General features: G+C 41.6%; 1 protein-coding gene across 3 annotated transcripts in view; it reads right to left on the reverse strand.

Annotated features, from left to right (window-relative positions):
• CORO1C (coronin 1C) overlaps positions 1–15321 on the reverse strand; it is a 77091-nt gene that overhangs the window by 22515 nt on the left and 39255 nt on the right. For all 3 annotated transcript variants that reach the window (XM_045458253.1, XM_045458252.1, XM_045458251.1), the window contains one exon: positions 5845–5967. In XM_045458253.1, the coding sequence (XP_045314209.1) occupies positions 5845–5847 (3 nt within the window). In that variant the 5' untranslated portion in view covers positions 5848–5967. The remainder of the gene's footprint in view (positions 1–5844; positions 5968–15321) is intronic.

Below are 15321 nucleotides of genomic sequence, written 5' to 3' on the forward strand. Positions count from 1 at the left end.
AATACAAAGGTCTGAAGGGGCTGGAGCAATCTAGACTTCAGTCCAGACCCCGTACTCCACAGGTCAACCAGAAAGGGCTCCTTTCTGAGACAGGCCCCACAGTGAGAAATTCCAAGGAATGGAAACAAATCTGAGAAAGACAGAAGTCAGAGGGGCAAAGGAATGACAAAAACAAAGAAAGGCAGGCTAGGAAATCTAAGAAAGCAAGCCACCATGATTCTGAACGCCCCCTGGAAAGGACAGACGGGGGGAGCTCTGTGAAGTTAGGTTGGCTATGTGCACTAAGCCACCTCCGAATGACTCTAAATGCACATGAAAATAAGAAGGGGCGCCTGGGTGGCTCAGTCGGTTAAGCGTCCGACTTTGGCTCAGGTCATGCTCTTGCGGTTCGTGGGTTTGAGCCCTGCATCAGGCTCTGTGCTGATAGCTCAGAGCCTGGAGCCTGCTTCGGATTCTGTCTCCCTCTTTCTCTGCCCCTCCCCTCCTCACGTTTTCTTCTCTCTCTCTCTCTCTCAAAAATAAACATAAGAAATTTAAAAGGAAAAAAAAGCCAAGGCCCCCCAAATTACTATAAGAAACAAAGAGAATAAGGCATAGAATAGCATTCCTATAAACAATAAAAGAATGCTAAGAAAGGAGGCACCGGGGTGGCTCAGTCGGTTGAGCGGCCGACTTCGGCTCAGGTCATCATCTCACAGTTTGTGATTTCGAGCCTGGCTGGGATCTATGCTGACAACTCAGAGCCTGGAGCCTGCTTCAGATTCTGTGTCTCCCTCTCTCTCTGCCCCTCCCCTGCGCATGTTCTGCCTCTCAAAAATAAATAAACACTAAAATTAAAAAAAAAAAAAATTAAAGAAAGAATGCTAAGAAGGTATGCTCAAAAGGAGGTAAAAACCATCACATACTATTTCAAAACAAAATAAAATCCAGGACACATAAATCAGAACTTGAAAAACTCAAAAGTAAGGTAGCAAAATTTTTTCAAAATTAGAAATAAGGTTGGGAGAAAAACTAAACAATACTGGAGACAGGTAAAGAAGACAAAGCATATGGATTAACAGGAGTCCCTGAAGAAGAAAACCAAGGCAAGAAAACAGAACAAATACAAAGACTGTAATTGAAGAGAACATTCCTGGGAGGGGGAAAAAGACCTGAAACCTTATACTGAAAGAACGTACCATAGGGCGCCTGGGTGGCTCACAGTCAGTTGAGCATCCAACTCTTGATTTTGGCTCAGGTCATAATCCCAGGATCATGGGATTGGGCCTCAAGTCAGGCTCCACACTGGGTGTGAAGCCTGCTTGGGATTTTCTTCTCTCTCTCTCCTCCCCTCTCACCACCCTACCTCCCCCCGCCCCCAGCTCGTGGGCACATGCTCCAGCTCTCTCTTTAAAAACAAAGCCAAACCAAACCCAAAAACATACCACAAACCATGGAATGCCAACTCAGAATAACCAACAATATTCTAGCAAGATTACTATTATATTAAAAAAGGGTTTTTTTTAATGTTTATTTATTTTTGAGAGAGAGCAGAGCATCAGCAGGGGAGGGGCAGAGGGAGGAGACAAAGAATCCGAAGCAGGCTTCAGGCTCTGAGCTGTCAGCACAGAGTCCAACACAGGGCTCAAACCCACGAACCGTGAGATTACGACCTGAGCTGAAATCGCATGCTTGCTTAACTGACTGAGCCAGCCAGCCCCATAGATTACTATGTTCTAAGAAAAAAAAATCTTATGAACATCTAGGCAAAAAGAATATATGGTTTACAAGGGAGAAAGAATTAGATTATCTGATTTCTTTTGACAACAACACTTTATGACAAAAAAAAAAAAAATGGAATAATATATTTACATACTTGAGTAAGGACTGTGAACCAAAGATTTTATATCCAGAAAAACTCACCTTCAAATTTGTAAAGATCACAGACCAGCCATTATCTATGTAGAAGAACTTAGAAAATATTGTTCCCATGAGCCTTTTCTTTTGATTCCATTCTTGAGAATTTCTCCTCAGTGTGGGGCCTGTCGAGCACTCTCTGGTTGGGTTCTAGTGTACTGAGGTCTAGAATCTACCTGGGAAGGAGCTTCAGATGGTCTAAGTGACTAGAAAGAGGTCGACATAAGGACCTATGGAGAGCACTAAATACGGATGCTTACAGAACTAAGGAGAGGCTGTTAAATATAATGGCTATGTGATCTTGGAATTACAGAGCACCTCATTTTATTTTTATTTATTTATTTTTATTTTAGAGACAGCAAGAGTGGAGTTCGTGCAAGCTGGGAGAGAAGGAGAGGGAGAGGGAGAGGGAGAGGGAGGAGGAGAATCTTAAGCAGGTTCCATGCTCAGCAGAGCCTCTTGTGGGGCTCAGTCCCACAACCATGAGATCATGGCCTGAGCCAAAGGACACTCAACCAACTAAGCCACCCAAGCACCCCCAGAGTACATCAGTACATCATTTTTTTTTTAAAACAAATTTAATGTTTGTTTATTTTTGAGAGACAGAGTGTGAGCAGGGGAGGGGCAGAGAGAGAGGGAGACACAGAACCCGAAGCAGGCTCCAGGCTCTGAGCTGTCAGCACAGAGCCTGATGCAGGGCTCAAACCCGCGAACCGTGAGATGATGATCTGGGCCAAAGCTGGATGTTTAACCGACTGAGCCGCCCAGACACCTCCATCAGTACATCATTTTTAAAGAGGGAGAACAGAAATAGCGAAGATTAAAAAGTTGTAGCTTTCCGGGGCTCCTGCTTGGGATTCTCTCTCTCCCTCTCTCTCTGCCCCTTCTCTACTTGGAGGATTTTCTCTCTTTCTCTCTCTCTCTCAAAATAAATAAACATTAAAAAAAAAAAGTTGTGGAAACTATTTTCAGTAATCATAAACTGATTTATGGTGGTCACAACAGTATTTTTGCTTTGAATCTGTTGTATGTAATAGTAATAAAGCATGAGACATGGGACAGATCAGGGCAGTCTAATTCACCCCTGAGCCCTTCAGACCCCGGATTCTCAGTATGCAAGAAGGTAGAAATGCAATAGTGAAGGTTAGATTAAAACTACATAGTCCAGAATTTTAACAGGGAATATTAAAGTGAGGTCACATGGTATCTTATCTTTAAATATGTATGTATATTCTAGCCCCATTTACTGCCAAGTCTTTAAAAAGTGATCACCATGGTAACAATGACCATTCCTAGCACCCAGACTGTGATCTAGAAATTCTATTTTCCATTAAAAGAAACCAGAGCAGGGCACCTGGGTGGTTCATTAGGTTAAGCGTCCGACTTCGGCTCAGGTCATGATCTCCCGGTTCGTGGGTTCAAGCCCCGCGTCGGGCTCTGTGCTTACAGCTCGGAGCCTGGAGCCTGCTTCGGATCTGTGTCTCCCTCTCTCTCTCTGCTCCTCCCCCGCTCATGCTATGTCTGTCTGTCTGTCTCTCTCTCTCTCTCTCTCAAAAATAAACATTAAAAATTAAAAAAAAAAAAAAAAAAAAAAGGAAAAGAAAAAAAGAAAGAAACCAGAGCTTCGGAGAGAAATGGCTGATATGAAGTCTAGGTGAAGAGATGTCCAAGATAAGCACGGAGCGCCTTACCATACCAAATACCAGGGAAGCTATCAAAAACAACCAGGGTATGTCAAAGGACTCAGGAACCTTGAACAAGTTCCTATTAACAAAGAGTGGATGACCTGGGCTTTGAGATAAGAATTGTAATGAATCAAAACCCACGAAAGATGTTCCAATCCATGAATTCAAAATGACATGAAAGGGGGAAAAACCCTAACTGGTCGTCTTCTGAGGAAGAGAGAGAACCAATTCATTATCTTGAAAACTGAGTAAACAAAAGGAGAGATTCAAGCATCTGTCCTACTTTCCTATATGAACAGTACTACTGGCCAAATAGTAGATAAGAGGGGGCATCCCCTTACAATTTTTACCTGCTAAAAACTGAAAACAAAGTAACACAATTTAATATCACCATTTTGCAACCCCTAAGGATCTGCTGGATCTGGGTGCTGAACATCAACGGCTGCACGAATCATCCTGGTATCACGGGCCTCTTGAACAAAGAACGTAACACTAGCTATCATCTTGCCAAGGGGATCGAGCCTGAATGTGATCACACTTCAGGATCCAGCTGCCAATTTATAGGGAATTTAGAGGACAGAGGAATATGTTGAAATGCACCATGCATGTGCAATCATCAGAAACTAAGTTGAAAGATGCAGGTCAAAGGTCGGGCTTCTTCATCAGATTCATTGTCAAGGACAAGAAAACGATGGAAGAGGAGCCAAGAGGTTACAAAAGATGTACCAAGTTCTTTAAAGTGGTAAGACTGAGCTATAGCGTCTAGAAATACACGTTTGGGTGATTAAAACCATGGAGAATGACGAGGGGGAGTAGCGGATACTTTTGGAGGGAGGGAGGTGGGGGGGGGTGTTTACGACAGGGAAGGGGCACAGGGAGAGTCTGAGAAGGCTGGCAAAGTTCTATTTCCTGACCTGGGCAATGGTTACACGGGATTCACTTAACTGAACTCCCTTACCTGTTTATTTAGCGTGTTTTATAATAAAAAGCGTTTTTGTTTTGTTTTTGTTTTATTTTTCAGATGAATCAAACTTGCTTCTTCAAGAGAAGTTAATACTCTCAGTTTAAGATTTGGCATCAAGGGTCTAAACAATGTTCCTTTCCTTTAGTAAAATGTGTCTGCAGCCATGAAAATAATCAATTTAGCAAGGCACACTAAGCAGAACAGTTCCTTTTAACATATTTCCTTAATATGATTTGGCTGCCAAAATTATGAAATCACAGGAGGAGCTCTCCTCAGCCAAAAGTCCATGAGGAAAAATGAGTAAATGTTTAAATGACACAGTTCAGGCATTAATTTGTTTATGTCAAATAATTTTAATTAATAAAAAAGCCTTCCAAACACGGTTTCTAAGTCTGGCTCGGTCCACAGAAAATGAAGAGGGAAATAAGAGTGGTCTCCAAGCTCTGCACCTGACATGCATGAGAGCGCCTGTAACTGACGCAGGCACGGCCTTCACTTAGCTCAGCTCTTAATGCATTACTCCCCATCTGTGCCTATGTTAACCTTTCAACATATTTGGGGCTAGGATTAAAAACTGATCCAAACCCACAGTTACATTTCAAGGCTAAGAAGAACATAATCAAGAACAAGACGCTTGACATTAAAAAGCATCCCAAAGCCTGGTTTCACACATAATCTGCTTTTGGAATCTAAATGGGGGAATGTAAAGAACTTACTTTAAAATTCTTTCATATTGTTTGTTTACCTGAATAAGAAGGAATTTCTTAACCAGGGTCAAACTAGACAGAACACACCTTCTGACGTTAGCTTGAAAATAAGCACTTTACTTATTGCAAAACTTTTCAATTTCCCAATATATGCGATATATCCCATTTTATACGTATAACCTTTGGCATCTTATTTCACTATGAAGATTCCATTCATGTTGGTAGTTTCTTTCCTTTTGGGGGAGGGAGAGGAGTTATGTGGTCCAATGGCATTCACAGAATTACTGGAAGGTCATTTTACTGTCCTCAAAATCTTCCCATGGAGCAGACGTGACAACAGCCAATAAGCACATCCACATGCACACTCATACAAAAGAAGAAGAAAAACAATACAGTACAACCTCTTTGATAGAAGGGCTTATAAAAGGCTTGGCTACAGTTGTCCTTTCATCTCACTAAATCATGGTATAATCCAATGGACAATCAAAACTGCTATGACTTTCTGCTTTTCAAGCCTCTGCACACACATGCTTTTTGAAAGTCGTAGGTAGGTCTCACTGGCCTGTGTGCATGCCACCCCCTGGGAGCTTACCATAACCGTGCAGTCCTCTGAACCGCTGGCAATGACCTGATCGTTGTGTGGGCACCAGTCTATGTCGAGCACCGGTCCTGTGTGGCCACATACTGTAGGGTAGGATTTGTCAATTCGACCAGTCTGAAAGAAGAGAGAAACAAACGTACTGTGTAACACCAACACCACAGAGTTTGTAGGTTTGCTCAGAATCATTTTTCCTTTATTACCTCCACCCAAACTCTCAAGTATCTATATATCACGGTCAATGTCAACTAGTAAGAACTGTCAAGTTTTATGTCCAGAAATAGCTACTGCCAAGGACATGCCACCAAATTACAAGGATCCAAATTTCTAGAACCACAAAGATTTTTATTTAATCAACTGCATTAGCAGACATAGTGAACGAGAATGCTAAATCTTTTCACCAAAATACAATTTGTAAATTATAGGTGTGTTTTTACTGTTAAAAAAAAACAAAAAACTTGGTGTTACTCAAAATGTTAAATACAACTCTTAGTAAAATTAGCTAATACCCTTGAATATACAAATCACTAGTTCTGGAAATGAATGGCACTGTGAGCACACAAAGTTAGGGTAATAAAAAGAAAAGCTTTAGCTAATGCTTAGGGGCTCAATCTGTATAAGACTGTCTCAGTCTCTTTACTGTCTTTGATCAACAGAAGAGTCAGCCAGACCAACTCATTAACACTAGCTTAGATCTCACCCATTATCTAGTCCACGTCTCATTGAGAATACAATATTCAGGGGCGCCTGGGTGGTTCAGTTGGTTAAGTGTCCAACTCTTGATTTCGGCTCGGGTCATGATCTCATGGTGGGTGCAATCAAGCCCCATGCACAGCGTGGAGTCTGCCTGGGATTCTCTCTCTGCCCCTCCCTCACTCATGGATGCTCTCTCTCTCTCAACGTAAACAAACATTAAAAAAACATTTTTCAATGCTGATCATAAGTAACCATCACGATATACTCACGTGACACATCTGAATCTAACAAGTCAACCTGGCTTATCAAGCCAATTTTGTGTTGACCAAGACAAATGCTATTGTAACAGGTACACAAAAGCTATTTCCTTTTTTAGACATGTTGGTGCAATCCATGCCAAGGTCCTGTATGCTCTAACAGCGGGCGTACAACAAGGAATCGTGGCCAAGCAAAGCTGAACCTATTTTGTTGTTGTGTTATTCGCCTGTTAAGACAAGTCAGTACAACACTGGGGCAAGGCTTCCCAGAAAATTTTCAAGATCAAGGAATTCTGTGATTTCTCCACTGTGACTCAACTGTGGAAATGTCCCGAGAAGCAATTATGCTAAACACAAAGACCACAGTACTGAGAGTCAGACAGATATGGGTTCAAATCCAGGCTCTACTGTTCAAACAGTGGGTGGCCTTAGGCAAGTCACGTAATCCGAGCTTCAGCCCATCATCTGTGAAAGGAGTGACAATAATACTCATCTCCCAGGATTACCGTAGGATTAAATGAAATAAAGTTTTTAGGTAAATCATAACTTGGTATTACAACTATCTGTATATGGTATGTAAAAAATTTAATTTCAGATATACCTCAGAGATATGGCAGGCTCTGGTACATATCAGTGCAATTAAAGTGAGTCAAATGAAGTTTTCAATTTTACTGTGTACACAAAAGTTGTATTTATACCATACGGTAGTCTATTAACTGTGCGACAGCATGATGTCTAAAAAAACACAATGCATAAACCTTAATTAGGAAGTACTTTATTGCTGAAGAATGCTAGCCATCATGTGAGCTTTCACGGAGTCATGATCACTGATCACATATAAACCATAAATGTAACAGCAACGAAAAAGTCTGAAATATTCCAAGAACGAACAAAATGTAATAGAGGCACAAAGTGAGCAAATGCTGTTGGGAAAATGGCATCGACAGACTTCCTCGATGGGGGATCGCCACAAACCTGGTTTGGGAAAAAAGAGTATCTGTGAAGTGCAATAAATGAGGTAAGCCTGTATGGTGCCTGGAATATAGTAAATACACAATATAAAACTACTTTTATTACTAGTTCTTCTAGTTTAATACATTAATTTATTCTATCATTAAGAAGGACAAACACGTGTCACTTATGAACTCTCATGGGGCCCAGACGCTGTGCTGAGTATTAGAGACAGAGAAGTAAACACGGCAGCCCTGTCCTGGCGGGACGTAGAGGCCATGTCAACCACCAAATACGGTGCAGCAGAAGACATGCGCCACAGGACAAGCACAGGTGGCAGGAACACAGAAGAAGGGCATTCAGCCAGGCCTGTGGGGATCACAGTCTTCTGGGAGGTTTTCTTTCTTCTCTTTCAAGCTTATTTATTTTTAGAGAGAAGGACAGTTCAAGAGTGTGGGGGGAGGGGCAGACAGACAGAGAGGGAGAGAGAATCGCAAGCAGGCTACATGCTGTCGGCACAGAGCCTGACGCATGATCTCACGCACCATGAGCCAGATGCTTAACCGACTGAGCCACCCAGGCACAGAAAGGTTCTCTGCCGAGAAAAGAAGCAATTCTAAATTGAGGTGTGAAGATGGCCCTGTCCACAGACCTAAAGCCTAGGTTTTTTCACATGCTCGTTTTCTCTTGTAAATCGAATTAAACCCAGTTTGGACCTGTGGAATTGCATCGCCAGAAAAGGAATCCTAAAAGAAAGTGCCAATGAACACAGAACCTGGGTGTTATAAGGAGGGCCACACGGGTCATTTACAGGCAGCAAAGCACAGATGGCTGAGAAGCAGACTGCCTGGGCTGGCGTCACGACTCTGTCAGGTTCCAGCTCTGATGCCCTGGCCAAAATGACTTCATCACTCCACCTCATCTCCTCATCTGTAAACTGAGAATGTCGTGATTCCTTCTATACGAGCTGATGTGAAGACAAATTGAAGATAATCCAGGTGAAGTACTTTCCCAGCACCTGCAGGGCTCAATAAACGTCACCCCAAATTCAACAACTGCTGGAATCCACTCTGTCATATCCCTGATCCCATCTCTCCTTAAAGAAGCAACTGCTGCTGAGGCCTCTAGCCAGGTTGTTTTCCCTGTTTTCCGTACTGCATCCTCACAAAAACTGTGTGAGTGACCCAGCCCGGAAGCTACTACTCCCTGTAATATTCTATTTCTCATGCAGGTGGCGGTGGACTCGCGGGTGTTCGTTTTACAGTAATACTGTGATATACGTAATATGTAACTGTAGTATCAACATCTTGAACCCACCAGCTAAAAGACAGCATGTCTCAGATTTGATTACAACCAGCTACAAGACATATTTTAAAAGTAATAAAGGAACTAAGTTAAAAAATAAAAAGGTAGGGGTGCCTGGGTGGCTCAGAGTGTCCAACTCTTGATTTCGGCTCAGGACATGATTCCCAGGGTTGTGGGACCGAGCCCCAAGTCAGGCTCTGCACTGCGCATGGAGCCTGCTTGGGATTCTCTCCTCCCCCCGATCCGCCCCTCTCCCCCGCTCATGCTCTCTCTCTCTAAAACAAAAAACAAGAAAACTAAAAAGTAATTAAAGCAGGGGAAGGCCGTAAAAATATATGCCAAAGAGCTGAGTGAGGACAGACTTTAAGGTAGAATGCACTATTAAAGATTAACGTCACTGTATAATATTGAAACAATTCACTGGGATGCTAAAGGCACTAGGAAGTCTAATTCCTCTAACTGCACAAATTCAAAATATTCATAGCAAAAGTGGAGAGAACTATGAAGAGAAAATGACAAAGCCATAATCTTAAGAGATTTTAACAAAGACTCACTCTCACGCAAACAGACAAAAATTAGTATGAATGTAGAAGACTTCAACAAAAGTCACAGGCTTTGGGGCTCCTGGGTGGCTCAGTCGGTTAAGCTTCCAACTTTAGCTCAGGTCACGATCTCACGGTTCATGGGTTAGAGCCCTGCGTTGGGCTCTGTGCTGACAGCTCGGAACCTGGAGCCTGCTTCGGATTCTGTGTCTGTCTCTCTCTCTCTCTCTCAAAACCAAATAAACACTGGGGGAAAAAAAGTAACAAGATTTATCTAATGGATATATCTAGCCTTGGAGCCAATATTTAAAAATGAACATTTTTTTTCAAGCACACATTAAACATTACCTTTTTTAAATGACCAATTAGGATACCACAAAGCAAATCTCACAAAATACCAAGAAATCAATACCTCATAGTGCATGTTCAGAGTACAATGCAATTCAATTAAAAATTAATAGAAAAAATATGAACCAAAAATCCCTGAGGCATCTGAAAATTTTTTAAATTTACTAAATAATTCACATAGAAAGTCATAATGGCCAATAGAAATGTTAAAACTGATCAATAAATACATGACGTTTCATAACTTGTGGGAGAGGGCTAAAACAGATCTTAACGGTAAATCAATTAGCTTTAACTGCACATATACAGAAAGTCTGAAAATTAAGGAGCTGATAATAAGCACATGAAAAGGTTGCCGTATTTTATAGAGCACACCCAAAGAATGTAAAATTATGAAAAGAAATTAACAAGAAAGAAAATAAATAATAAGCCACATCAACACAATAGGATAGATTAAGAAAGAAGAGAAAGCACAAATACCAGGAATTTAACAAGGGACGTAACTTACAAATATGGTATAAATTCACATAATATGAAAATACTAGGAATAACATCTGATAATAAATTTTAAAACACCAAACGAAAGAGGCAATCTCCTAGGAAAAAAACATATCAAAAAATTGTCAATAAATAAAAAAGCTGAATAGACCAATAGCCATAAAAGACCAGTAACAAAAGTCCACATACTACCTACCTCCCCATGAATCTAATCACGTAATACCAAAGGCCACTAGGCCCACGTGGTTTTACAGGAGAGCTTTACCAAACACTCAAGGAAGAGATCGGCTCAGACAAAACTTCCCAGAGAACAGAAAAGAGCAGTACCGCTCAACCCCTCACTTAAGGACTGTACCACCCTGATAACAAAGGACGGTATGACAAAGAGAAACTGAAGCCTACATGACAAACACTGTTGCAAACTCCCCTCAAGAACAACAAAAGAACATAAGCAGAGTGCAGACAAGTTGCAGACAGAGACAATACATATGCAACATCCATATCCAACAAAGTCAACAAACAACCTAACAGAATGATGGCAAACGACAGGAGCACAGGAGCACTGAATTCACAGAGAAGTAAACTTGAAAAGCCCATACAGATGTATGAAAAGACACTTGGTCTCACTCAGTGAACTAGAAATTAAAATGCTATGGTAACATCTTATACCTATTAAAACTGGCAACAATTTAGAAGCCTAATTACAAGTGTTGGCAAGGATGTCAGGAAAGAGGAATTCCAAACAACCGTTCACAGAAGGCTCCGGCTCCGATTCTTTTTGAGAGCAATCTGGAAACAGGTAGAGGTGAAACTGCCCACCCCTGAGCAATACCATTTGAGGTGGTCTGTGGGAAAGAAAGGTTCCCGTATTTGCACAGAAAGGATATTAACCGCAGCATCACTGGGAATGGTGAAAAAAGCAGAAGCAATTTAACTGTCCTTGGTATGGAAATAAATACCACTTACACAAAAGCTTAACACACACAAAAATCAGTCTACGTACAGATACATACACATGTAGTAAAAGTACACAAATAGAATACATACCAACTTTGAGGAAATGATTACCTCTGGTGAAGGAGAAGAGGAAAAAAGGGGAATGGTATTTTAGTTACATCTGTTATGCTTTATTGTTTTTTAAAAAATGGGAGGTAGGAAACAAACATGGTAAAATATTAACATCTGTTTAATCTTGTGGGTGAGTACATGAGTGTCCTAATATTTTGTCTCCTATCTTAAAAAATAATTAAAAAAAGAAAAAACTTTACTCCCAAGGGAAAAAAGTTTTTGTATCTGAATTGTTTTATCTTTGCATTCTTAGGCTCTGCCCAGCAAACCACGTCTGGCATCTTTGATGGCAAGGTACAGTTACTAAACTCTGAGCTTCCAAGGACATCAAATAATTTTTTCTCATACAAGCTGTTCTTAATTATACTGTGAAACTTACTAATGACTTTTTTTTTTAGGTTAAAATTACACAATCGTGGCTTAAAGATACCGTTCAGTCAAGTCAGACATTTGAGAATAGTAAGTAGTAAGCCTCTCTTCCACTCTCAGCTCAGTGCTGACAAGTCCAGAGCATCAAAGTACTAAAGAGCTGAATGTTTTCGCAGGAACTTGAATCCCACTGAAAGGGCAACTGCTACCAACTGCCCTCCTTCCCATCAAAGCCAAGTAAGAAGAAAACTTGCGAACCCTTTCAGAATGCTTATGTTACATGGTAGGAACCGTACGAAGACCTTTCTATCTTCATTCTCACCAAGCTGCTTCATGATATAGCATCTTTACTGTCCCCATTTTCTAAATAAAGAAATGGAGTGAAGCAGCACAGACCTAAAGCATCAGTGACGATCCATCCGTACTAGATTTCCATAGGGCAGGAAAATTCCCACTAGGCCATGGGTTGTGAAAAAGGCACAACAGTAATGTTAAAACTATTGGCAGCTGGGCATCAGAAATAGAGCTCATAAAAATGATATCCTGCCACCAGCTGTTTCCTCTGGTTGTAAACATCATCACAAATCCTTACAACAAATAAAACAGGGAAAGTAGCATCATATTGCAGCAGAACAAAAAGGCCATCGACTACATGTCTGATAAAGGAACAAAAAAGGAAGAAAGTGTGAGAAGAACTGGCATCTTAATGGCACACTTGGGGCACCTGGATGGCTCAGTTGGTGCAGTGTCCAACTCTTGATTTCGGCTCAGGTCATGATCTCAGGGGCTCAGCTTGAGCCCCACTTTGACTACTTGCTGGGCATGGAGCCTGCGCTCTCTTTCTAAAAAGAAAAAAAATTTTTGAAAAAATTTTGAAAAAAATAAATGTGCCCTAATCGTTTTACATACAGGATGTACGTAAATCAATCAAGGGTCAGCGATCACGATTTCAAGGGCTTACACTTGAGTATCTTCTTACCCATAATAAAATCAATTAAGAGAAAAGCACAACATATTTTACCCTATGAGTATATGTTATTAAAAGGGCAGAGCTGGGCACTTATAGACTGCTGAGAGCTCGGTACAAGGAAACTGAAAGAAACCATACGACAGTGGCCGTATATGGTAAAGATGTGGACGCACCGTTCTGAGAAACATTTTGCACTAGCATTTAAAAAAATTTTTTTTTTCAACGTTTATTTATTTTTGGGACAGAGAGAGACAGAGCATGAATGGGGGAGGGGCAGAGAGAGAGGGAGACACAGAATCGGAAACAGGCTCCAGGCTCCGAGCCATCAGCCCAGAGCCGGACGCGGGGCTCGAACTCACAGACCGCGAGATCGTGACCTAGCTGAAGTCGGACGCTTAACCGACTGCGCCACCCAGGCGCCCCTGCACTAGCATTTAATGAGAATGTATTTCTCATTCCTACCCATGACGCATCCTCATTCATCATCCGGTCAACGAACCGAGGCATCCATGTCTAATTGCTGGCGTGTGGGGGGCCATTCAAAAGAGACACCCACTGTAAGTCAGGCTGGCAACATGGCTCACCTGAGCTTCTAAGCAGCAAATGTAAATAAATGCAGAGGCTGGAAAGAAAAGTTACAAGAATTTAATGCCAGCCCCCCCCCCGCCCTTTTTTTTTAACTAAATGGTGGTTTATTTTAAGAACTACCTATCAATTTTCCAAGGCTCCTATAGAGAGTAATTTCATTTACTAACAAATCAGGTCACTGTCTCATTAAGGATGTGTCACACCTCAGCTGCATCATCTAGAATATTCCCACTTTTCTAGCATGGAATTGAAAGTTTAGCTGAGAATAGTCTGTCACTCTTTAGACTCCCTGCTTTAAATAATGTGTACAAATTTATTGATTACTTACTAGTCCCAGCCACTTGCCATGGGAGAACTCTATGTACACCTCTCTAGCTAAAACTCCCAAGTGGTGGGAATTGCCAGCAAGTCAACTCAAGGGGCAAAAAATGACCCAGGTTACCAAAGGCTCTGGCCCCGAGCCTCGTTCACACACTTGGGGAATACTAGTGGACTAGGTCAGGGCACCGAGTTATGCACTATCATTATCTGAAAGATCCTTTGGCCTGCCCAGGGCCCAGCAACATGAGCCCCAGGGAAAATTCAGCCTCCAAAGTGCGTGTACAGCTGGCACAAGGCAGAGGTGTGACAGCACAATTTCCATGTGGCTGGCCCGAGCTGAGGCTGATGGCTTTGACATGTTCCAGCCACCAATCCGCATCGTGGCAGAAAACCACCTAGACACCAGCATTATCATTTACTCTGGGTTTGGGGAAAGTTCTCAAAAATTTCAAAGCAGCCACAAAACTCAAAAGAGCTCCTGGAAAACTGATGCTTCAACTAAACCCAAAGTTAGGCAACACTTTCCTCCAACAGGCATGTTTGGAGAGGGGAAAGTGAAATCAAAATTTAAGCACCAGTAAATGTATTCTCTAACTGCTCTAAGAAGGAACACTCGTAATTTTAAATAACTTTGCAAACACATTCCTCCTGAGGTATACAAAATGCAGTGTAACTCTTATGACATGATATTCCCAGTTGTTCAAAACATTTCCCATCAATTTCAATGGGACACCATAACTGTTCCACCTACATCTACCAGTGCCCCTTACTTCTCACACCTCATGTCAAAAAGGAACCCCCACTGGGGCACTTGGGTGCCTCGGGTCAGTTAAGAATCCAACGATTTCAGCTCAGGTTATGATCTCACAGTTTGTGGGACTGAGCCGTGCATGTTGGGCTCTGCACTGACAGCACGGAGCCTGCTTGGGGTTTCTCTCTCTCGCTCTGCCCCTCTCTCTCAAAAGAAATACATAAAACTTTAAAACATACACACACAAAGGAATCCATACTTAAGAAGTGAACTCATCCTACATGCTGAGGGCAGTACTGGGCAACCAAAACGCTCTAAATATCTACGGATAAATATGTACAGTAGTCCTCTTGCATATTTGTTCCTATAAAGGAGCTCCACTCTGGGATGTGTCTTTAAAGGAGTTAATGGTGGCTCAGTCCGTGAAGTGTCCGACTTTGGCTCAGGTCATGATCTCACAGTTCATGAGTGCTGACAGCACAGAGACTGCTTCAGATCTTCTGTCTCTCTCTGTCCCTTCCCTGCTCTCTCTCTAGTTCATAAATAATAAATAAATAAATAAATAAATAAATAAATAAATAAATAAATAAATAAAAGGAGCTAATGGTATAGCTCAGATGAACCAGCAGACATTTTCACCCTCCCAAACTCCAAAGTCAACAGTAGGAAGCTGCCAACATGACCTCTGCATTCTATAAAAGATCATTCAGAATAACTGTTTCTTGATGTAACAACGACCCCTCACATGATAACCATTTTCAATCCACACATTAGCTTGCTCGCTCTGGGAGCATCTAATGGATGGCTCTT

The sequence above is a fragment of the Leopardus geoffroyi genome, chromosome D3 (assembly GCF_018350155.1).
Source record: "Leopardus geoffroyi isolate Oge1 chromosome D3, O.geoffroyi_Oge1_pat1.0, whole genome shotgun sequence".
NCBI classification, from domain to species: domain Eukaryota; kingdom Metazoa; phylum Chordata; class Mammalia; order Carnivora; family Felidae; genus Leopardus; species Leopardus geoffroyi.